Source organism: Zonotrichia albicollis, chromosome 9 (assembly GCF_047830755.1).
Source record: "Zonotrichia albicollis isolate bZonAlb1 chromosome 9, bZonAlb1.hap1, whole genome shotgun sequence".
Taxonomy (NCBI): domain Eukaryota; kingdom Metazoa; phylum Chordata; class Aves; order Passeriformes; family Passerellidae; genus Zonotrichia; species Zonotrichia albicollis.
Genome location: NC_133827.1, coordinates 38,254,989 through 38,274,122, shown reverse-complemented (window position 1 = coordinate 38,274,122; position 19,134 = coordinate 38,254,989). Strand labels below are relative to the sequence as shown.

General features: G+C 41.5%; 1 protein-coding gene across 2 annotated transcripts in view; it reads right to left on the bottom strand.

The window, feature by feature from the left end:
- Positions 1 to 3,409: 3,409 nt before the first annotated feature.
- The window catches only part of LRRC31 (leucine rich repeat containing 31), a 26,422-nt gene continuing 10,697 nt past the window's right edge, over positions 3,410 to 19,134 (bottom strand). The window contains exons 2-11 of one of the 2 annotated variants that reach the window (XM_074547460.1): positions 14,178 to 14,710; positions 13,556 to 13,810; positions 12,575 to 12,724; positions 12,029 to 12,196; positions 9,404 to 9,571; positions 8,378 to 8,545; positions 7,462 to 7,629; positions 6,192 to 6,359; positions 4,891 to 5,058; positions 3,410 to 3,731 (exon numbers count right to left, since the gene is read on the bottom strand). In XM_074547460.1, coding sequence (XP_074403561.1) covers positions 3,412 to 3,731; positions 4,891 to 5,058; positions 6,192 to 6,359; positions 7,462 to 7,629; positions 8,378 to 8,545; positions 9,404 to 9,571; positions 12,029 to 12,196; positions 12,575 to 12,724; positions 13,556 to 13,810; positions 14,178 to 14,190 — 1,746 coding nt within the window. In that variant the 5' untranslated portion in view covers positions 14,191 to 14,710 and the 3' untranslated portion in view covers positions 3,410 to 3,411. Of the gene's footprint in view, positions 3,732 to 4,890; positions 5,059 to 6,191; positions 6,360 to 7,461; positions 7,630 to 8,377; positions 8,546 to 9,403; positions 9,572 to 12,028; positions 12,197 to 12,574; positions 12,725 to 13,555; positions 13,811 to 14,177; positions 17,878 to 19,134 lie in introns of those variants that run through there. The other variant, XM_005484757.4, reaches the window with a different exon arrangement.

Below are 19,134 nucleotides of genomic sequence, written 5' to 3'. Positions count from 1 at the left end.
GACTAATGTTTCTGCTAAGATATAAAATTAAACCCATAAGAAATCTTTCCAGCACAGGAAACAACATAGATGTCTTTGCCAAAATTTCCACCATACTGTGAAGTATAATGTGACATTAATGAGCAGAATATTCTGTGTTCATCTATCAACAGTAATGCAGCTCCACAGAATTTTCTTAGGAGATTTCTTCCCTAAAAACAAAATTCCAAAGATTACTATTTAATTGATGTAATATATCTTTTTAATGACTGTGTCTAGATACCTGTGGAGGTGAAGGAACTGAAAATTTTAAATGCCTTAACCTTTCTGAAAATAAATTCAGTATCTTTCCAAAGGAGATCTTTCTCCTGGAGTCATCAGAAAGATTATAGCTGGGACAAGATAAAGGAATTAAATGTCTGCCAGAAGACATAAGCAAATTGCAGGGAGGAACAATAGAAGGGGCAAGATCTTGTTCAGCTGCTGCATGGAAATTCCACGGACTTCAGCTGCTCCCAAATGCAGGACTGAAGGCACTCTTAATCTCTTTAGGTACCTGGTGCAACGTCAGGCCAGAACTGTCAGAACAGGAATAATATCAAAGCTCAGCATTTAAAACTCCTGTTGTCTTTGTGTTTAGTAATGATCCCAACAACATCACAGTTTATAAACCTCACTTATGCACTTTACCTCCAGAAAGGACCAGTACCTTGGAAATATGTTTGGAAATATGGAGCAGGATTCCAGACAGGCCACACCAGGACCTGCATTACTATCCTGTCTTACAGGGCTGTATAAAGCTGTTTGAAAGTATCTCCACACTTTGGCAAAAACTGTTCACTGATGTTTTGACAATCTGCAGTTACAGCACTTTGAATGACTGCAAGCTGTCACTGCCTTAGTGGTACTGCTCATCTCTGACATGGCTTGGTGACATTTGGGATGTGTCTGTCTATGGCAGGCTTATTTGAAAGCAGTGGGTCTGCAGGATGCAATTTCTGCCATGATTCTTGTCCCAACACATCATAACTCCTTTGTTATTAAAAGTATCCATGACAAACATAATATTGCTACAATTCTTGCATGCCAAATCTATGTGCAACCATGTCTTTCCACAGCACTTGACAGGCAGACAGCTGTTTGTCCTAGACACGAGATGTCCTTGTCTAGTTTTTATTCTGTACTGCTCAGCTACCCTTTAAGCCCCTGAGTTTCATCTGCAGTGCACACAGAGCATCGAGCTAGACTGTGCAGGTTCAAAATGCAGAGTGGGTGGGAGCAGAACCCTTTGTTCAGTTCAGCTGGCTGGTCAGAGTTGCAGCGCTGCTCTCCCTCCCCTTGCCTCAGGGAAGGTGGTGCATCCTGAGGGAGTTGATCAGAACCAGAGTTCCATCTGCAGGTAGTGCTCTCTGAATCTGCATCCAGGGCATGGCACTCGTCTCTGTTTGGCTCTCGATTGATACTGAAATCTCATTAATATGCTCACTGGCAGGAGAGAGCTGGGACTGCAGCAAAGTGGGACGGCTCTGCTCTGATTTTCCATTTAACTGGGTAACTGAGGCTGTTTTGATTGTTTGGAAATGTCTAGTGAAATTTTTTCACTCTAAGTGAAGGCAAAGAGGGACAGAGAGAAGGATGAATCAGAAACTGCCAAGGAGGAAATCACTGGAAGAGAGATTTTCTGGGCAGATTTAAAAGCTTTTTAGTGGCACAATTGGCATGACAGAATAATTAGAGGGCAAAGACTGAGCAGGGAGTTCAGGGGCAGGGGAGAGTTTACCAGCAGTGGGTCTGTCCTGGGCTCTGGAGCTGAGAATGAGGAATCCAGCTATGAAAGAACAGGAAACCCCGACACTGAACTTGAGTTCAGTTAGGAAGATTTCAATGGAAAGTGGACATTAAAGGCAAACTGGAGAGAGAGGTTCAAGAGGGAAAGGATTAATTCAGAGAAATTCTCACAGAACAGATAAGAGATAAAATTTCCAGTTGGATCAAAGGTGAATTTGAGGAGGAAAGTCACATGAAGGCAAGGGATAAATAGAACAGCTTGATGAGATGCTGTTAAACAGACATGATGGTTTTTCTTCATTAGAACAACTGCCCTTGCTTAACTCACTGCTTGAAAATCTCTCTTGTTAGCCCTAAATGAAGCAGGGGCTCTTTGCTTTATTTCAGAGGTTTGGGATCCCACACAGCAATTCCCTGCTGCCCCTGGCCAAGAGACTCCAGTTCAACTCACATTTCTCAAAGCTGGGGGAACCAAGTGCACTTTTCAAGTGGAACTGAAAGTGGAACCAGGAAGTCCAGGGTGACTCTGACATGAAATTATGGATTAAATGATCAATGGATATCAGCATTCAGCTGCTGGTTATAGCCCTGAACAGGGAAAAGTTGATGTTGGAAGGGTTGCATGGACTGAAAGCTGAATATTGATCAGCATCTGCAGGGGAGAACTTGCTGAGGGCGGCCTTAGCAAATTAGGAAGGTGCCACGGAATGATCCTGTTGTGCCTCTCCTCCAGGAGATTGCTGCAGCATGTAGAGATGCTCAGAGCTAATTGAGCAGTACTTTATCCCTCAAGCTGCCTCAGGATTTCTCTAAGACTCCTCACTCAGTGGGCAGATCTAATATCTTTACTTCCTAAAATACCTTACCGATGAATAATCCCACTGCAGTCCTGGAGCTCACGTGTGGGTTAACATGCTCCATGACACAAGTGATTGTGCCAGAATTTGGCACTTATTGATTGCTCTGTATCCAAAATTCTTGTTAAAGTAGCAGGATATATCTCTGATTTAGTGTACCATAGGTTTTTCCTTACCCCTGAGACTTGCACAGACACCAAATAAGTGTTTCTTACCTTGATTTTATGCTGATTCTCTACACAGGACTCACCTACACTATGAGATGGCATCAAGGGCCAGAGCAGAGGCAGACCAGCTCCTTCTGTATTCTCCTTCCTGGGCTAATCAATAATGTTGTGTTGTTGGAATGGATGCCAAATCTCCCACTTACGATTTAATTAATTCACAAAGAGGGAAAAGTTTGAGGGGAGAAGAAACTAACATATAAAACATGGAGGTTTCAAGTATTTTCACATTAGAGGTATTTTCTGAGGCCACATTGACACTGCCCACCCACCTGCATCAACACAAACCCCAGCCCTTCCCTCCATGGCCAAACCTGCAGCAGGTCCCTCTGACCCAGCACAGCTCTGTGGCCTTGGAAATATTCACAACATGAAGATGGAATAGTGTAAGCATGGCCCAGAGAATCTGAATTTGAATGATCTATGTTGCAGAATGTCAAATAACAGTTTTCTGTAACTATGAAACTATTTCAAGAGATTATTAAAAACTGCATCTTCTGAGACACATAATGCTTGGTTCATGTGCTGCTCCCAAAAGGCCTTCCACACACCTCCAACCTTCATCAACAGTCAAAACGAATGTTTCTTTTGTTGTCTTGATTAAAGCCTTCCATTTTCTTCCTCTGGGACTCTGAAAGGGCCCATCTTTGCATGGCCAGCTCTGCCAAGGCTGGCAGCTGTGTCAGTGCTGCCAACAGCTCCCCAAACCACGGCCCACAGTCCCGGCAGGACGATGGACTGAGGCTCACATCCAGCTCTGAGAGTTCCTTGAATGCTCCTAAGCCTTGGCAGAAAACAGCCCAGCCTTCATCAGAGATGGTGTTGTTGTAACTCAAATCCAGCTTCTGCAATCTGGCCAAGTGGCCATCTTGCCTCAGGGATGCTGTGAGAGATGACAGACACAAACACAATTAATAAATCCTGGTAACTGCTTTCAAAGCTTCTCAGAAAAGGGAATGGTATTTCAATACCTCATTCCAGCAGTCAAACAGCAAGATTTAACTCCTCAGCAACATAAAATCACTTGCTGCTAATCTCAGAAAGACAGTTTTATAACAGCTGAAGGAGTTTACAACATTTAAAGCACAGGCAGTTCAAAAGGAACAAAGTACTGAGTTAAAAGTGTGTGGCAACCTGAAAACCTTGGAGTCAGTTGGAAGGAGGTCACATCAAGTGCCAATTGTAAGAGGCAGACAGGCTTTTCAGGGAGATTTAGAAAGAGGAAAGCAAAACTATGTGAGGCTGCATGACTGACTACAACAGCCACCTCTCACTGTGGGAGGGCCAAATATTCCCTAAAGGGGTCCTTAACATATGATTGGCAAAGGAGACACCCATCAAGGGTGATGGTTTTTGAAGTCACAAGTATTTGGGCTTCACCTCACCAGATTTTACATTCCAGGGCCTTACAGATGTCACACAGCTATTGCCAATGTCAGACACAAACCCCTGAGTCAGGCCCACAGACTCAGAAGGACGAGTATAAAATTAGCAAGTGTTTAAAAGGATCCTAGAATTTATTCCTTTATAGGTTCCCATTTTCCAGTATTTCTTAGCAGCTGCTAAGAGGTGAGTGAAAACATTTCTGGTTTAATTCTCCCCCAGTATTCTGACTCCAGAAACCCACCTAATGACTGGGAGCTGGTAGTGCCTGTACTCCTGGCTGTCAGCACAGATATTTTCTCTAAAGTACTGAGCCATAAAACAGCATCTGAGCAAAATAAACTCCTCAGATGCAGCTTTAAATATTTGAGATAAAAAACAGATGCAAACTACATTTTCTAAATTATGCTGCTTTTTTTTTTTTAATAGATAAAAGTGTTTAAATATTATTTGCATTTTAGCCTTTTCAGCTTTTCCACTGGGCATGTCCAGGACAGACAGAAAAATGAAAGCCCTTTGTGGGAGAAATACTCCTGTATTTTCCATGTTTTCATTTGATTTATGCAAAAACGTGCTCAGCCCATGGAACAAGCCCCTTCTGAATTGTGGTCTAAACACCCTAGTTCCTTTAGTGCTAGTAAATACCATGTTATACTTACTTAGAAGTGCCAAATCTTCAGCCACCAGGTTACAGCTGCTCAGTCTTAACACTTGAATCTCTGTTGCAAGCTTTAGTGCTCCCAAAAGCAGCTTTAGGTTGCCACCAACGCACTTATTCCAAGAAAGGTCTAATATCTCCAGTTCAGGAAGGTGAAGGGCAGCCTCAGCTGAAAAGATTAAGATCAGCAACTTCTGCTTACTAAGAGAAAACAACATGGCCTCAACGGACACCTCACCTGCAATTCACCCGTAAGTAAGATCCTAACAGCCTGATTGTGCTTAAAATGAATTGGTTTATCCCAAAAGAGTCAGACAAAAGAAAATAAGAAGGCTCTGCCTACAGAATCTGTCAGGACTCTATAGAGAGGGGGTTTTTGTCTTTCTATTCACATTATTGCCTTGGCCTTGTTGCACTGACTTAATTTAATTTAACAGCTTGCTTTTAAACCATTTCATATCAATTTAAAGACAATTTTTTTGCTGTGAACCCACTATTTAAGGTGAGATGCTTTGTATGTTTTGACAGCTCTGATTTCCATGGTGTCACTCTTACATAACTGCAGTGATATAAACATAATACTCTTTCTGCAAGGACCTCTGACCGGCTTAGCTTGCTACTGCTTCTGCTGGAGGCAGTCAAGTCTTACTCCAGGTTTAATATCATGAGTACACAGTATGAAATACAAGTGCACAAGACACAGTAACTGAGAGATCCCTCTGTACTAAGATTTCATGTGCCATATGGAACACCTATCAAAGGCCACTAATCCAGAGATTTGCAATAAGTAGGTAAAAGAGGCTGAATTTACATATCCTGTGTTAGATTGGACTTTTCTTCACAGCTGTGCAATGTCTTTTCCACTCCTGCAGTCATTTCCTCCACTGCCCCATGCTGAACTCTGCCCCAGAAAGTTTCTACTGAAATTTTCACCTACAGTGAGGTTAAATACCCTCAGTCAAAGCTTTACCCCACTGAGTGAAGTGTTACATCCAGACTATGATTTCAGCTTAATTAAAATAATGTTTTTCTTTTTTCCCCCAAAATTAAGGAGTATATAAAAGCTCTCTATCAGACAAAGCACTAAAAGAACTTCATCCCCTCAGGTACAGTAGAGGAAGTCATACAATTCTCTTCCCTTGCAACCTGGTCCCACAAAGCACTGGTTTCATCACAGGCTTTTCACTCAGGACCTGAGGTATAATGTAACCATGATCCTTGGAGTTCAGCCAGAGGAGAAGGGAATGCTTTGTCCTACAGGGATACACAGAGAATGGGCACACTTTAAAGAAACATTCCTACCTAGTGATGAAAGGGACTCTTCACCTAAGCCACAATTGCTGATGGTCACAGATCTCAGCTTTGGTAAAAACCTGAGCCTGCCCAGAAGAGGATCTGATGAGAGACCTACATTTTTATTCGAGGATAAATTCAGCTCTTGAAGATTGGAGAGTAAAGGTATCACCTGGGCTACAAAAACATGAAATATTTATTAGAATGTCACTGATCCATAACAAATGTGCAGTTGCATAACCTGACATAATTGTTGTATAGCCTGACATAATTCCTTTTCCTTATAAATCAATCCAAAAGTCAAGGCCAGCCAAGTTTTTACACCCAAGTTCTTGGTGAGTAATGTTTTAGACCATAAATAGCCTTGTCATTTTCAGTAAAACTGTTTCAGCAGTTAAGTATTCCATACTATATGGAAGGTTGTCAGAACATGGCTTCCTGGAAATTTTCTGGGTGAAGTAGGGAATTTCCAAATGTCTTCATTGCTAAGTGAAACTTCTTTGTTTTAATGTTATTTTTCTCTATTATAAAATAAATTAAAAACAAATCAGGATTGATATTACTAATTCTGATTATTTCCTAAAGCTTCATCATCATCATCAAATCTCCAAATTATCTTCTTTGTCATAGAAAATAGGATGTGGGCAATATAGGCTTTGAGTCATGGGGTTTTTTTGTTGTTAAGAGTAGAAACAAAGTTATGATGATGGAGAGAGAGAAATAAACTCTCACAAATTCATTGGGAAAGGCCTTTTCTTCATAGTAGTGTTTATAGTTGCATCAATTCAATCTGAAGAAAACACACAGCAGCAGCAGCAATGCAAGATCTCCTAAAATCACCCTCTTCTTGGTGTGCAGCTCACCAAGGGGGATTTAGGCTGTTTTATTTCTATGCACATACCCCCTATGGATCCATCCAACTTATACCCCTGGGGGAACTGCTCCTGGATATTTCTTAAATTACTGATTATCAAAAAAATAATAGTGTTTGGTGGCAGTTCCCACATTTGGTGGCAGACCCACATTGTGGGTCTGAATCATGGCAGATTCAGCCCTTTAGTTCCATATGGGATCAGACACTCTGAAATTTCCTTTTGTTCACCAAAAACCCATTCCATATTGATCAAGAAAGCCCTCTCCCACACTGCATTTTCAGAGCTGCCTCATGAAAAAAAATACTGAGTTCAGCTCTTCTGCCAGGCAGAATCTTTTATGTCTTTGAGATATTTTCAGAAGACAAAACCAAGATTCTTAATAAATTTCCTCAACATGTCCTTACACAAAACAGTCATGTCCTCTTCTGTGACACAGCACTGGTGAAGATCAAGGACTTCCAGATTTTTCAAGCTGGCCAAATGAGCTGTTGAGGCTTTAAAGCCGCCACCAATCTCTCTGTTACACGAGATGTCTAATTTCCTTAGCTCTGCAAGGTGCTGTAAAGCAGTGTCTGAAATGCAAAAGGGAACAGGCTGGTCACTGGCTGCCACAATAGCCCAGGTCAGGGCTTTGCCATTTATTTACTTCAACGTCAAACTTTGCACAAGGTATTGCAGGCAAAGCTCCTGGGCTAAGCTGCAGTGCATAATCACAGCAGACACTCAGTAATGCAGCAAAGCCTCCCTGTCCATGCAGCTCCATTCTTCTCTGGCAGAGCAGGTGAAGGTGAGGCCAGCTCATCCCCCACATCCTGTCAATCATCAGCCTTTTGCAGAAATTACTGCTGGATGCGCTCATTAATGCCAGGTGTTTTGCCACATCCACTAGGGAGAGACACAGATAGCAAGACCATTTCATGTAGCTTCACTGGACACTTTAAGTGGTAATGGTGAATTTGGATTTCCTCTGGAAAGCAGGATTACCTTGTTAGAAGTTAGCTGGCCTGTGTGTGTCCTTGTCTATGTCCTGTCTGGGGAAAGAGGAAGCACATCCAGGGAGCCACAGCCTGAGATGTGTCTCAGATAAATGGTGTGGAGGGTGACTCTCCCCACTGACTTTCACAAGCTTGAGCTGAGGGGAGATAAATTCAGCTCCCGCTGAAAGGCCCTGGAGCCTTTTACCAATCCTCAAACAGCAAATCATGATTGCCCATTAATACTGCCAAACCATCAGCAAAATCCCACCTCATTGCCTTTCTTAAATGGTTTTCAGATGTACAATATATTCAGAATGAAAGTTTTCTGAACATAAAGTCTAACCTAAGCCCTGGAGGCTGTCTTGCTTTAATCCACACATGTGCAAGTTTAACTCTTTCAAGCCTGGCACATTTTTCAGATCCTGAGCAATAACCTTCATGCTGCAGCCAATGTTTTTGTTGATAGAGATATCTAATACTTCGAGGTCTGGGATCACATTTAGAAATTCAGCTGGGGAAAAATAAAAGAGAAAAGAAAACCAGAATTGGTAATTGTCTAGAATACATACAGATGAACCCTAAAAAAAATACAGCACCATGATAAACAGGAAGACATGGCCAGGGTTTGCCTGTCAGTGTGGTTTACACTTGCTAAGTTCCTGTTCTACCTAAACAACACAGTAAATAAAGACTGGGTAGGAATCATGAAAATCTGTAAAAAACATTTCTAAAAATAAAAGTGGAAAAAATACGAGGACTGTTAGAAAAATACAGAGGAATAAAAAACAGAAATACAAACAGAAATAAAATTTTCTAATGAAAATACAAAGGAATGTCTGTTACATGTGGGGCTCCTCCTGCAGAGGAGATTACAGCCATGGGGCTTCTCTTTACTGAGTAAACACCTTTTAAAACACACAATGAGATAAAAAGACCACACAGGATTAAGCTGCTATGGTGAGAGGACAGAAGGGAAGGATGGTCAGTGGTTGCCAACTCAGCCTAAATTCCCAATCCTCAAACCTTCTTTCCAATCCCATGGCTAATTACATATTCAGCTGCTTAATTTTGAGCAATTAGTGTTGGAAATTCTGGCACACATTTTTTGCTGAAGGTCTCAAAAGATCCAGAAACCCCAGACCACTGAGGCTGTGGTTTAGGTCTTCTCAACCCTCCCTCATATGATTAGAGAGAACTTTCTTCTTTGGAAGCAAGTGCACTAAATCCCCACATCATAAATACTGTTATAATGCAGAGCTTGAAATAAATTAACTTTTCACTGATATTGAGCTCAATACAGCCATTATCTAAGTCAAATAAGTTCATTTTTGTGAAGCCAGCCTCAGCCCAGCTCCATGGACACACATACCAAGGGATTCTCCATCCTTTGCTGTCAGGTTACAGTCTGTCATTTTCAGACATTTTAATTTGCATCCTTCCTGAAGTTTTTTTGTCAGCAGTGATAGTTTACCACCAATGTTACTGTTCCATGATAAATCCAGTTCTTCAAGCTGAGAAACAATTTCAAATGCCTCTCCTGCAACAGAATTCTAGAATGAGTCATTCCATGTATCAATTTCAGTGCAAACAAAATACAGGTTTGGAATATATTAAAGAGGAAGGTTAGCTACTTAATACTCAAATTACTTTATGATGAATGTCTTGCCAGGAAAATTGTTAAATAAATGAATTATTGCTTATGCAGCAATGTTGTATAAAATCTCACATTGTCGAAGGAGCAACATAGATCACAAGTCATTGTCACAGTGCACACAAACCTGAAATTTATTCAGGTTCCCAAGCTCCCATCAGGATGTTAGGCCTGTGCTGGGACCAGAAAGTCCAGTCTAGAGGGAAATCAATACAAGTGACAAGTCTGAATTTACTGTCCTGTAGAGTTCTGCTCTGTTTTATTTGGAAAATTTCCAGCATCCTCTGTACTGCATCTACAGGTCATTTTGGAGGGAATGAAAGAATTCCTCTCACAACTGTTTCTGAAACATGAAAGTTTCATTTCTGACAGGAATCTCTGAATCACTTCATAAGAAACCAAGATGAGCACTGTTTTGACTCAGACTAGCTTTCCCATGATTTCAAGGCAGACAGAACTGACTTTTACTACACTCAGAAAAATCAGCATTTTCAAGGCTTGACACACCTGTCAATGTGAACTGTGTTAGTGCTTATGTGAAATACTAACATCCCACTATAAAATCCAGCTTCCTAACTTCCTTTGTAGAGGAGAGAGGCAGAGCATATTTGCATAAACTCATTCCCAAGAAAGATCAATTAATCAGACCATATGCAAACGCAATTTCAAAGTGTCATACACATTTTTTTGATCTAAAGTCTAATAATTGAGAAATGTATTTTAATAGTAACATCCTTTCATGTCTGTGTGGTTTTCATAATTAATTTTTCACAAAAGATTTATAATAGAAAAATAATTACTTCCATAAGTGAATATCCGGGTTTGAGAGCAAAGGCCACGTTTTAATTCTTATTTTTGCACTTATTTTAAATTGTTGCCTCGGTGTTGAATACTGAGCAATGCGCTACAGTTGAGAAGTGCAGCATAGCCTGTTTCTGTTTGACATGAGGACTATAGATTTCCAAGCACATTTTCCTCCCAGAAGATAAATAAAGGAATATAACTCCAGGAATTGTTTCCAATCACCTTTCACAGTCAAGCTCTGAGCAACTACATAGAATAGGTTGATATTATGGTTATATTTCAGACATTGATTTCTAAGCAGGATGTGCTGAGTCCACAAGAGGCCACATTTCTGCAGAGAGATGTGGACAAGGTCACACAGCCAGGATTGGCCTAAATACACAAGTTGTTTTCAAAATCACAGGCAAAATCGATGCAAACTGACTGTTGCTATCCCACGTGTCAAGGGCATCACATTTTGTCTGGAAATTCAAGTTCTGTGATCAATTTTGTCTGTCCCAGCAGAAGCTAAACTGAACTGGGAAGGAAACAGCCATTGAAGAACCTGGCAGAAAGAATCAATTGCAAAAATAACCAATAAAATTCAGAAGGAGTAAAAGAACACCAACAACAAAAACCAAATCTATGAGAAGGGTTTGGAAAAAAATGAAATAAATTTGAAAAAATAATAGAAAATTAAATACAGATTTCACACTCATCAGAAACAGAGCAGTTATTTTCACCAGCTTTTGTAGAGATGCTTATTTCCTCCCCAGGAGATTGCATGACTCACTTTTGATCTACACCATATATGTCATTTTATTTCTGAACCTTTCCTGGAAAAGGCTTGGATATGAATGACATAAACAAAGCCCAGCTCTATAACTCAGACCCATTTTAGAACTTTCAAAATAAGCAATGACTTTTATAATTTCTAATTGATTGTGTTTGCCCTTCTTTTAAATACAAACCACAGATCCACTCCAGAGTAAACTCCAGGCCCAGAGGTGACTCCATGCCAGAACCTGAGTGTGCAACACCACCTGAAAAACCTTTCCATCTCTCACTTTGCAGAAAGCAGGGTGCAGGCACTCCAATCACAGAAGTAAGCAGAGAAATAAATTTCTCCCAGAGTTGAAAAAACACCAAATCATAAAGCTCTGAGGCAGCACTTCTGGTTTCAAGCCTTCTCCCAAAAGACCGTTGGGGTTTTCATGATGAGCACTCACCTGTCCTGCAGCTCCAAGGCCTAAGCTGACCCTATTGTGATTTACTCTGCTTCTAGGCAAAAAAAAAGCAATCCAAATTAAAAATATTCTTTCTTGCAAATAGGACTGGATTCTCTTCCCTTCTGAGTATGAAAGCTTCACTCCCTGAGGAATGAACTCTGCAGAGCTACCTAAAGGTGTAAGGTCACCCATAAGCCCAAGTTTCTACTGTTTCACAGCAGGAGTTTACTTTGCCCAGTGTGGAAGCAGCAGGAGTAGGATGTAGGAAGAGATGAGATGGATTACATCAGCCCCAAGCTGTCTGGAAGTAAATGCAAATGCAATCCTGTACCTAAGGAGATGACATCCTCAGCTGTCAGCCGGCAGTTGTTAAGTCGGAGGACTTTTAACAGGCTCACGTGGTGAAGATGGACAGTGAGAGCTTTCAAAGAGCCTCCAACACAACCATTCCAGGACAGGCTGAGCTCTTCCAGCTCTGGGAGAAATGGCAGTAAAGAAGCTGTAAGGAAAGAAAAGAAAAAGCTTTTCTGTCTTCATGTTTCTGCACACACTATGTCTTAGTATTGAGATGTTTTCTACAACCAATACAGAATTATAAAGCCAATGACAATTTGTACCTCACTTTTCTTATCTGTAGCTCGAGTGCAAGGACAATAATCTGCTTCGCAGACTTGGGTGATTTCTATATTTATATATATTACATAATTGACATCATTTATTAATTAATGTTTCTCAGGGACCTGGGACCATTAGATGAAATGTTAAAATGGCCTGTATAAAAGAAAGGGAAGGGAAAAGAGGAGAGGTAATAATAGAACAGGCAAATAAAAATTAAAGAAATACATGAAGTGATTAGTTGAACAAAATGTGCATTTACCCAACTCTGTTATATCTTCTGCACTCAGTGCACAATTATTTAGATCCAGATTCTTGCTGCTGGGTTCCTTTCCCAGTTTCTCCATGAACTGGTTAAATCTCTGCTCACCAGATGGTGACTCTGCTTCAGAAGTGAGATGTGAAAGTCCATCTGAGCAACAAAGAAATAGGGCCCTGGTTACCTCTGCTAATAAACACAAGGTGTAAAACCTGCCTGAGGCTGCCAGGAGAAGACTTTAGGAAATGAATTAAATCTGACAATGAAGCAGGCTCTATTTTTCATCTATCTGGATCAACAACCTGACTGATAGGATCACTATAGATCAAATTAATACAAAAGTCCTCCCGCATTTTCATACAACATCTGTGTAAGGTAGTTCCTGCTTTCCTGACCTTTGCAAAGCAAAAAAAAAAAAAAGAAAAAAACAGAAAATAGCAATCCACTCTCAGTAGCTGCCCTCTTATCATTCCCCAAACTGACCCAGACCCCTTAGGACAAAGGATGGGGTTCTAAGCTTCACCTTCCACCTCCTTTTGAAAAATAGTTCAATTTTCTCTGGAGTGGATGTAAAGAGAATCCTTGTGTGTGCAAAATAACATCAATGAGGGATTCCCATTCTCTTTCCCTGCCCAGTGCCAAGTGATAGGAAACACCTGCTCCTGCTGTCTTCAGACTGCTTTAGCAGGACAGAGACCCATCTTAAACACAACAGGCCAAGCTACTGCTCAGAGCTGACTTTAGCACTTACTCTCACATTGCAGATCAAGAGAGGTCACCCAAAAACTTTACTCTTCCTCAGCAATGTGGATCTAACTCCTTGCTTAGCACCTATCAAATCAGAGGGTACATCCTTGATAATGTTCCAATCAGAAGTAAATCCTGGCTACAGTAAATCCTAAACTGTAGGCAGCAAATACAGGATTTCTATAAAATTAAAAAATATTTACACATACGCGTGTTTCATTATTGTACCAGCATTACCTTCTACAGAGAGCTCTTGCTTTTCACTCTGATCATCAGCTTCATCATTGCTTATTTCTATTTCTTCAATTTGCCTTTTGTCCTTGCCTTCAGATTTCCCAAAGTCAAAGCCTTTGAAGAATTGTTTGATGGCTGAAGGCTGCTCTTTCCTTTTTTCAGGAGCACACTTCTTTCCTTGGAATTGTTTTATAACAAAGTCAAATGGGGAACTCTTTGGGTTGTCCTCTTCATGTTTATCCTGGCAGTTCTGGTCATCTTTTAGGGCATCAGCAGACAGAATAAGTGTGAATTAGAATTAGAATTTAGTAATGTTTACTCTTGCTTACCTGTTTTCATAATGGCAGATACACTGAGAATTTGCCACCGTTGCCTCCATCCAACCATGTATGATAGTCTGATACAAGTGCTCAAGAGCAGAGCATTTACAATCACAAAAAGCTGAGCCAATGTTTAAAATCTGGCATTAATGCGTTATCACAGTTGTATTCCTTAGAAATACAAAAATGGTACAAACCAATGTACCTTGATGTACATGCACAGTTACTGAGCTCTAGAGCAGTGTTGCTTTCCCTGGCTGTGATTTCCTGCTGTAGAGAGGCATTATTTTAAACAAAGAACATACCTGTCTTTTCCATGGGTACACCTGAGGTTCCCTTTCACACTTTTCAGTTTTTACAGTGCTTTCAGGCTTTGTGGGATAGGTGAGCCACGGAACGCAAACAAAACCTCACTCCTTTCCTTAATAGGAACTTTCCATGCAGTTTTCTCTCACAAGTTTCTGTCTTCATCCGTTTGACAGCTCTGCACAAGTGGTTTGTGGGCTCTTTCCTGATGCCTCTATTCCTCTGTACTCTGTCCCAAAGTCTGCCGGTCCTGGGGCTGAGAAGTCCATTTAAATGCTCCGATCATGTCCCAGCTTCGATGGCTCTGAAGGCAGAAATCAGGAAGTGGCAGCAAAATCTTCGCTACTGCTCACAAACCACTGCATGCCCCGAGACAGCTGTTGCTGGGAGAGGCTGAGTCACCGCAGAGATCAGATTACAGGAGTACCTGGAGAAAAGTTCTTTGTTTTCCCACCCCTTTTGTCCATACTGCTCAGCAATAGTGCCGGAGGCACAGCTCAGTCAGAAAAGGGAGGACTGACACTCTCGATCACTTTAGGAGACACAAGAGAAGTCACAATCATCTTCTGGGCAACACCATGGTACAACATTACAATGCAATCATTAGACACACCTTATGCATACTTCAAACTCCACTGCACCTTTTTTTTTTTGTCTGTCTGTCCTAAAGTCCGATTTCCTCAATGGTGAACATCACAATTTCTGTCTTTACCCTACTCATGGCCATTTATGCTGAATCTCTTTAGCCTTGATAATATTTTTCAGTCTATGAGGTCTTGTCTTTTGCAGGCTAAACCAGCCAAACCCTTCTCCCCTCCTGTGGCAAACTCTCCGTTTCCCTTATCATTTCCTGCTCACCTGGTGCAATATAATTTCTACTTCCTTAAACACAAGGGACAATCCACTGTCTGTATACACTAAAGACAGATGCAAACTGGAGTGATTTTGGTGGGGAATGATAAAGCCGGTAAACAAAACCAACAATTCCTTTGCAAGCAGCTGAGCAGACACCAGCCTGAGGAAAAGCTTGACTCAGAATGAAACTAGACAAAGGATTCAGGCAGGGTGGAATGAGGCACAGGGTGCTGCAAGAAGTCAACAGGGTAAGATGAGAAGAAAAAGTGAATATCAGGAAAATCCTCTTGCCCATGGGAGGTACCGTGCTGGGAAACATTTACAGCAGCTAGAAATGCACAAAACCATTGTGATCAACCATCTTTCTCTGTGGAAAAGGAGGGCACATTTCTATTCCCAAACAGAAAGGATGTCCAAGTTGACTTTAGGGTTTTCTGACACCAGGAGTGGCTGTCCTGTCTCTGTTTCTGGAATCAGCATCTCACTACAGAGCTGTATCCACATCAGGAATTTGTGCTAATTCAGGTGTCCAGGCATCTCAGCTATGCAGACAATGGAAAATCCCAGTATTTCTGTTGGTGAAGAAATTAATTTGACAGTTCTTTGCTTGTGCTTAACAGCAGAGTGACTGGGAATGAAGCAGAGACCAAGCAACCTGTGTTTGTGAGCATGTCCTGGGTTCTCCTGGCCCAAGACTTCTCAATGCCCCCTGCAGTTCAATGAGAACAAGGAATGGGAATATTTGATAATCTCTGTCCTGTGAAACTGGGGAAACCTTTAAGCATGTTAAGCACTGATTACAGTGGTTAGGCCGGGCTAGCTCACATGCTCTGACATCAGTATTTCAGGTGATGTGCTGCCAATTCAGAGGTTCTTTCACCATTGAGGCTGTTGAGTGACAGTGACAATACTCCAGGGCACTCTGACAGCATCCCTGTAATTCAGTCAGAAGGGAAACACAGTGATTCCTCTTCCTAAAAAGCAAATCCTTATCTTTTTTTTACATCAGCTATGACAGAAGAGGTGCTAACAGGATTATCGCCCCAAAAAGCAGGCTAAGGAGAGCGAGGTGGCTGCACTAGGCTGCAAACATGAGCAGCACTTTGCAATGAGCCCAGGCTGTGCTGTGAACATGTGAACATCACAACAGCCAGGCCCAGCCATGCCCCATTTGCTGCTCTGCCCCTCTCCTCCCTGCCACACTTCTGAGCAGGTGTCCTGCTCCTCTCAGAGCCCTGTGTCTGCTTCCTGCAGCATCTCACGGACAGCACAGGGCAGGCTTAGCTTTTGGAGTTTAAAAATAATAGACGCCTTCCCCTTTCTATCCAGTTAAAAGGCCTGTGACCATCTGCCAAGCGCTCAGTGTCACACTTGTTTATATCTACTCTTCCCTCTGTCTAGACCTGGGGCAAGGTTAGGAACAGAACCAATTTTGGAACAAAATAGTTTAAGTTGCATCCCACACAGCATCCACTGGGGAGAGATTAATGTGGATTTTTGTACTTTGCCTCATTGTGACTCCTTAATCCGGCATATATTCCAAAGAAATAATGCCATTAGAGGATTAGTGCCACAAGTTCATTTGAAAAAAAGGATTTGCAAACACTGAAATCCTATATTCTATGTGCTTAATCACTGAGTATCATTTTGGGGATTTCCTCTCCCTTTAGTAGTGTCTCTTTCAATGAAATCCAAGCAAATCAGCAACTCTGTTTTGGATGGCTCTTATTATCCACTAAAGGAAAACAAAGCCCCAAGCATCTGGTTAAAATAATGGAGAGTCTAAACACACTGAACTAAACCCATTCTTGCTGTCATACAATCACAGTTACATCAGGGAGGCACTCAGCCCAATATTTATATAGAATGTAATGAAGTGGGATATTTATCTGTTAGAGATTATTGATAGTCTGAGTGCTGCAGCAGCACATAACAACACTGTGAGCCTTGTTTGCTTCCATGGCAGTTCCCTTCCCCAGCTTTGCCTCTCTGCAGGATTCTCTTGCCTGGCCTGATTTGTTGGGGGAAATTGCATGGAGCAAGGAAATTGGTGGGGCTGGAAAAGTGTTCATTGACCCATGGCTGACTTTGGCAGTGCCAGGTATCACACTCTTGGACACATGGGCCAGGAGCTGCTGCCAAGGGAAGGTAAGGGAAGAGTGGCCTGGTCCAGCACCAGGTTTGCTGCCCTCATCTTTCCCAGCCACATGCATCAAACCATGCTCTCCACAGCTCTCTCCATCCTCTCTCTCCTGCTCTGTCCCTTCCATCCACCCTCTGACTCTGACACCTCATAACTGATGCAGGGGAATTCAGCCTTGCCCACACAGCTGGGAATGCCTCAGCTGGCACTGATGCTGTGCCAAACATCTGTGTCACCCACTAATTTGATGTTGACTTTCTTTATAGCCAGGTGATCCCCAGAGCCACAGGGATTGGCTTTAGGGCCAGATAAATTCCTTCAGAAGAGAGTGCACACACAATGGGCTGGAAGGACCATTCCTCAGGGAATGCCTGCCTGATCTGGAGGGACTGCACACTTGGCAGGACAAGGCCAGGTTCAAGGCCAGGCTGGACAGGGCTTGGAGCAGCCTGGGAGAGGGGAAGGTGTCCCTGTCCATGGCAGGGGGTTAGAACTGGATGAGCTTTAAAGTCCCTTTGAACCCAATAATCACTCTGGGATTCTGTGATAGTCTTGCAAGGGCTAGTGCTGGATGAGCTGGTTGTGTGCAGAGCTGTGTGACAGCCCCTGTTGTCACTGATTTATTGCAGCTGTAAAAATTCCAACCTTTGCATATTCCAGCATGAGCAGCTAAACACAAACTGTAGAATTCTAAACCATATTCTTTTTTTCAAAGCCAGAATTTACATTACCTCCTATTAAATAGCAGTGACAACAAGTAGATTTTTCCAACTACTAAGTCATATTGGATATGCATTTTGAATTCCATAAAAAGCAAGACTTATAGACCTATTGCACAAAATGCACATTTATACACACAGTGCAGATACTTTTAACACTCAGATATCAAGTTACTCCTTTTAAAATGGAGCTGCACAAATGCAAACTTAACTTTCAGTCTCTATTACAAGAGACTAGACTGGTAGAGAAGATTTTCAGTCTGGAAAATTCTTTTTTGGTTGAACTTCTGCCAGGATTAATCCCCTTTCAGTTAATCATTTACATGAATGGACAATCTGCAGAGTTCATGCAAGGCCTGCAAACTATATTAATTACTAGAAACCTAATTACAAATCAACAGAGTCATAGGATCAGTGTTACCTCCATACGGTACCATCTGGTACAATGGAGCTGGATAGTTCAGCAAAACTCCCCATTCCATTCTGTGGAACTCAACCTGAATGTGTGTTGCCAGAGAGAGCAAATTTATACAGATATAAGAGCTGGTTATAAAGCATTTTTAGGGCCATCCTTAATGACAGCATCCAATCCCTGTATTCTGGTTCCTGTTTCAAAAGTTACTTCCAAATAAGTATTTGTTCAACACTTTTCTTTTTGAATGTGACACCAATGCTATCATAACTTGCCTTTCCACATCCAAAAATACCCTAAATCTATACAAAAGGTAATGAAAAAAATCACTCAACAAGAAAATACGAAAATATGTCTACCATAAAAATCTTTCATTAAAGGTATTACATGTACTGTGATTTGCTTCCCTAATTATTACTCCAATTTAAAAACTAACCACCCTCTCTTTACTTTGCTTGTGACAACTGTGCTCTTCTAGATTAGACCTTTCTGAGGAAAACATGGGAGGAAGTGAGGTTTGGCTAAAGAATCTGATATGTCTGAACACAGATTTCATGTTGAAAAAAAGCTGACCTGTGATAAATAAGCCATTTATCAAGTTCTGTCTCTGTCCATTTCATGGTGTATCTCCATTAAAGTGGAGATAAGCAGATTTTTATCTTGCTCCAGTAAATTTGATAAGGAGAAACAGGGATTATCACTCTTTCACAGATTCCTCACTTCGGACAGACAGCATTTAGAAAGAATGGATTAAAACCTGCTTAGGCTCTAGTTTAGCAGGTTCTCTACTTTTACAAATCCATTTCAGCACTGCAGTTTGGTAACCA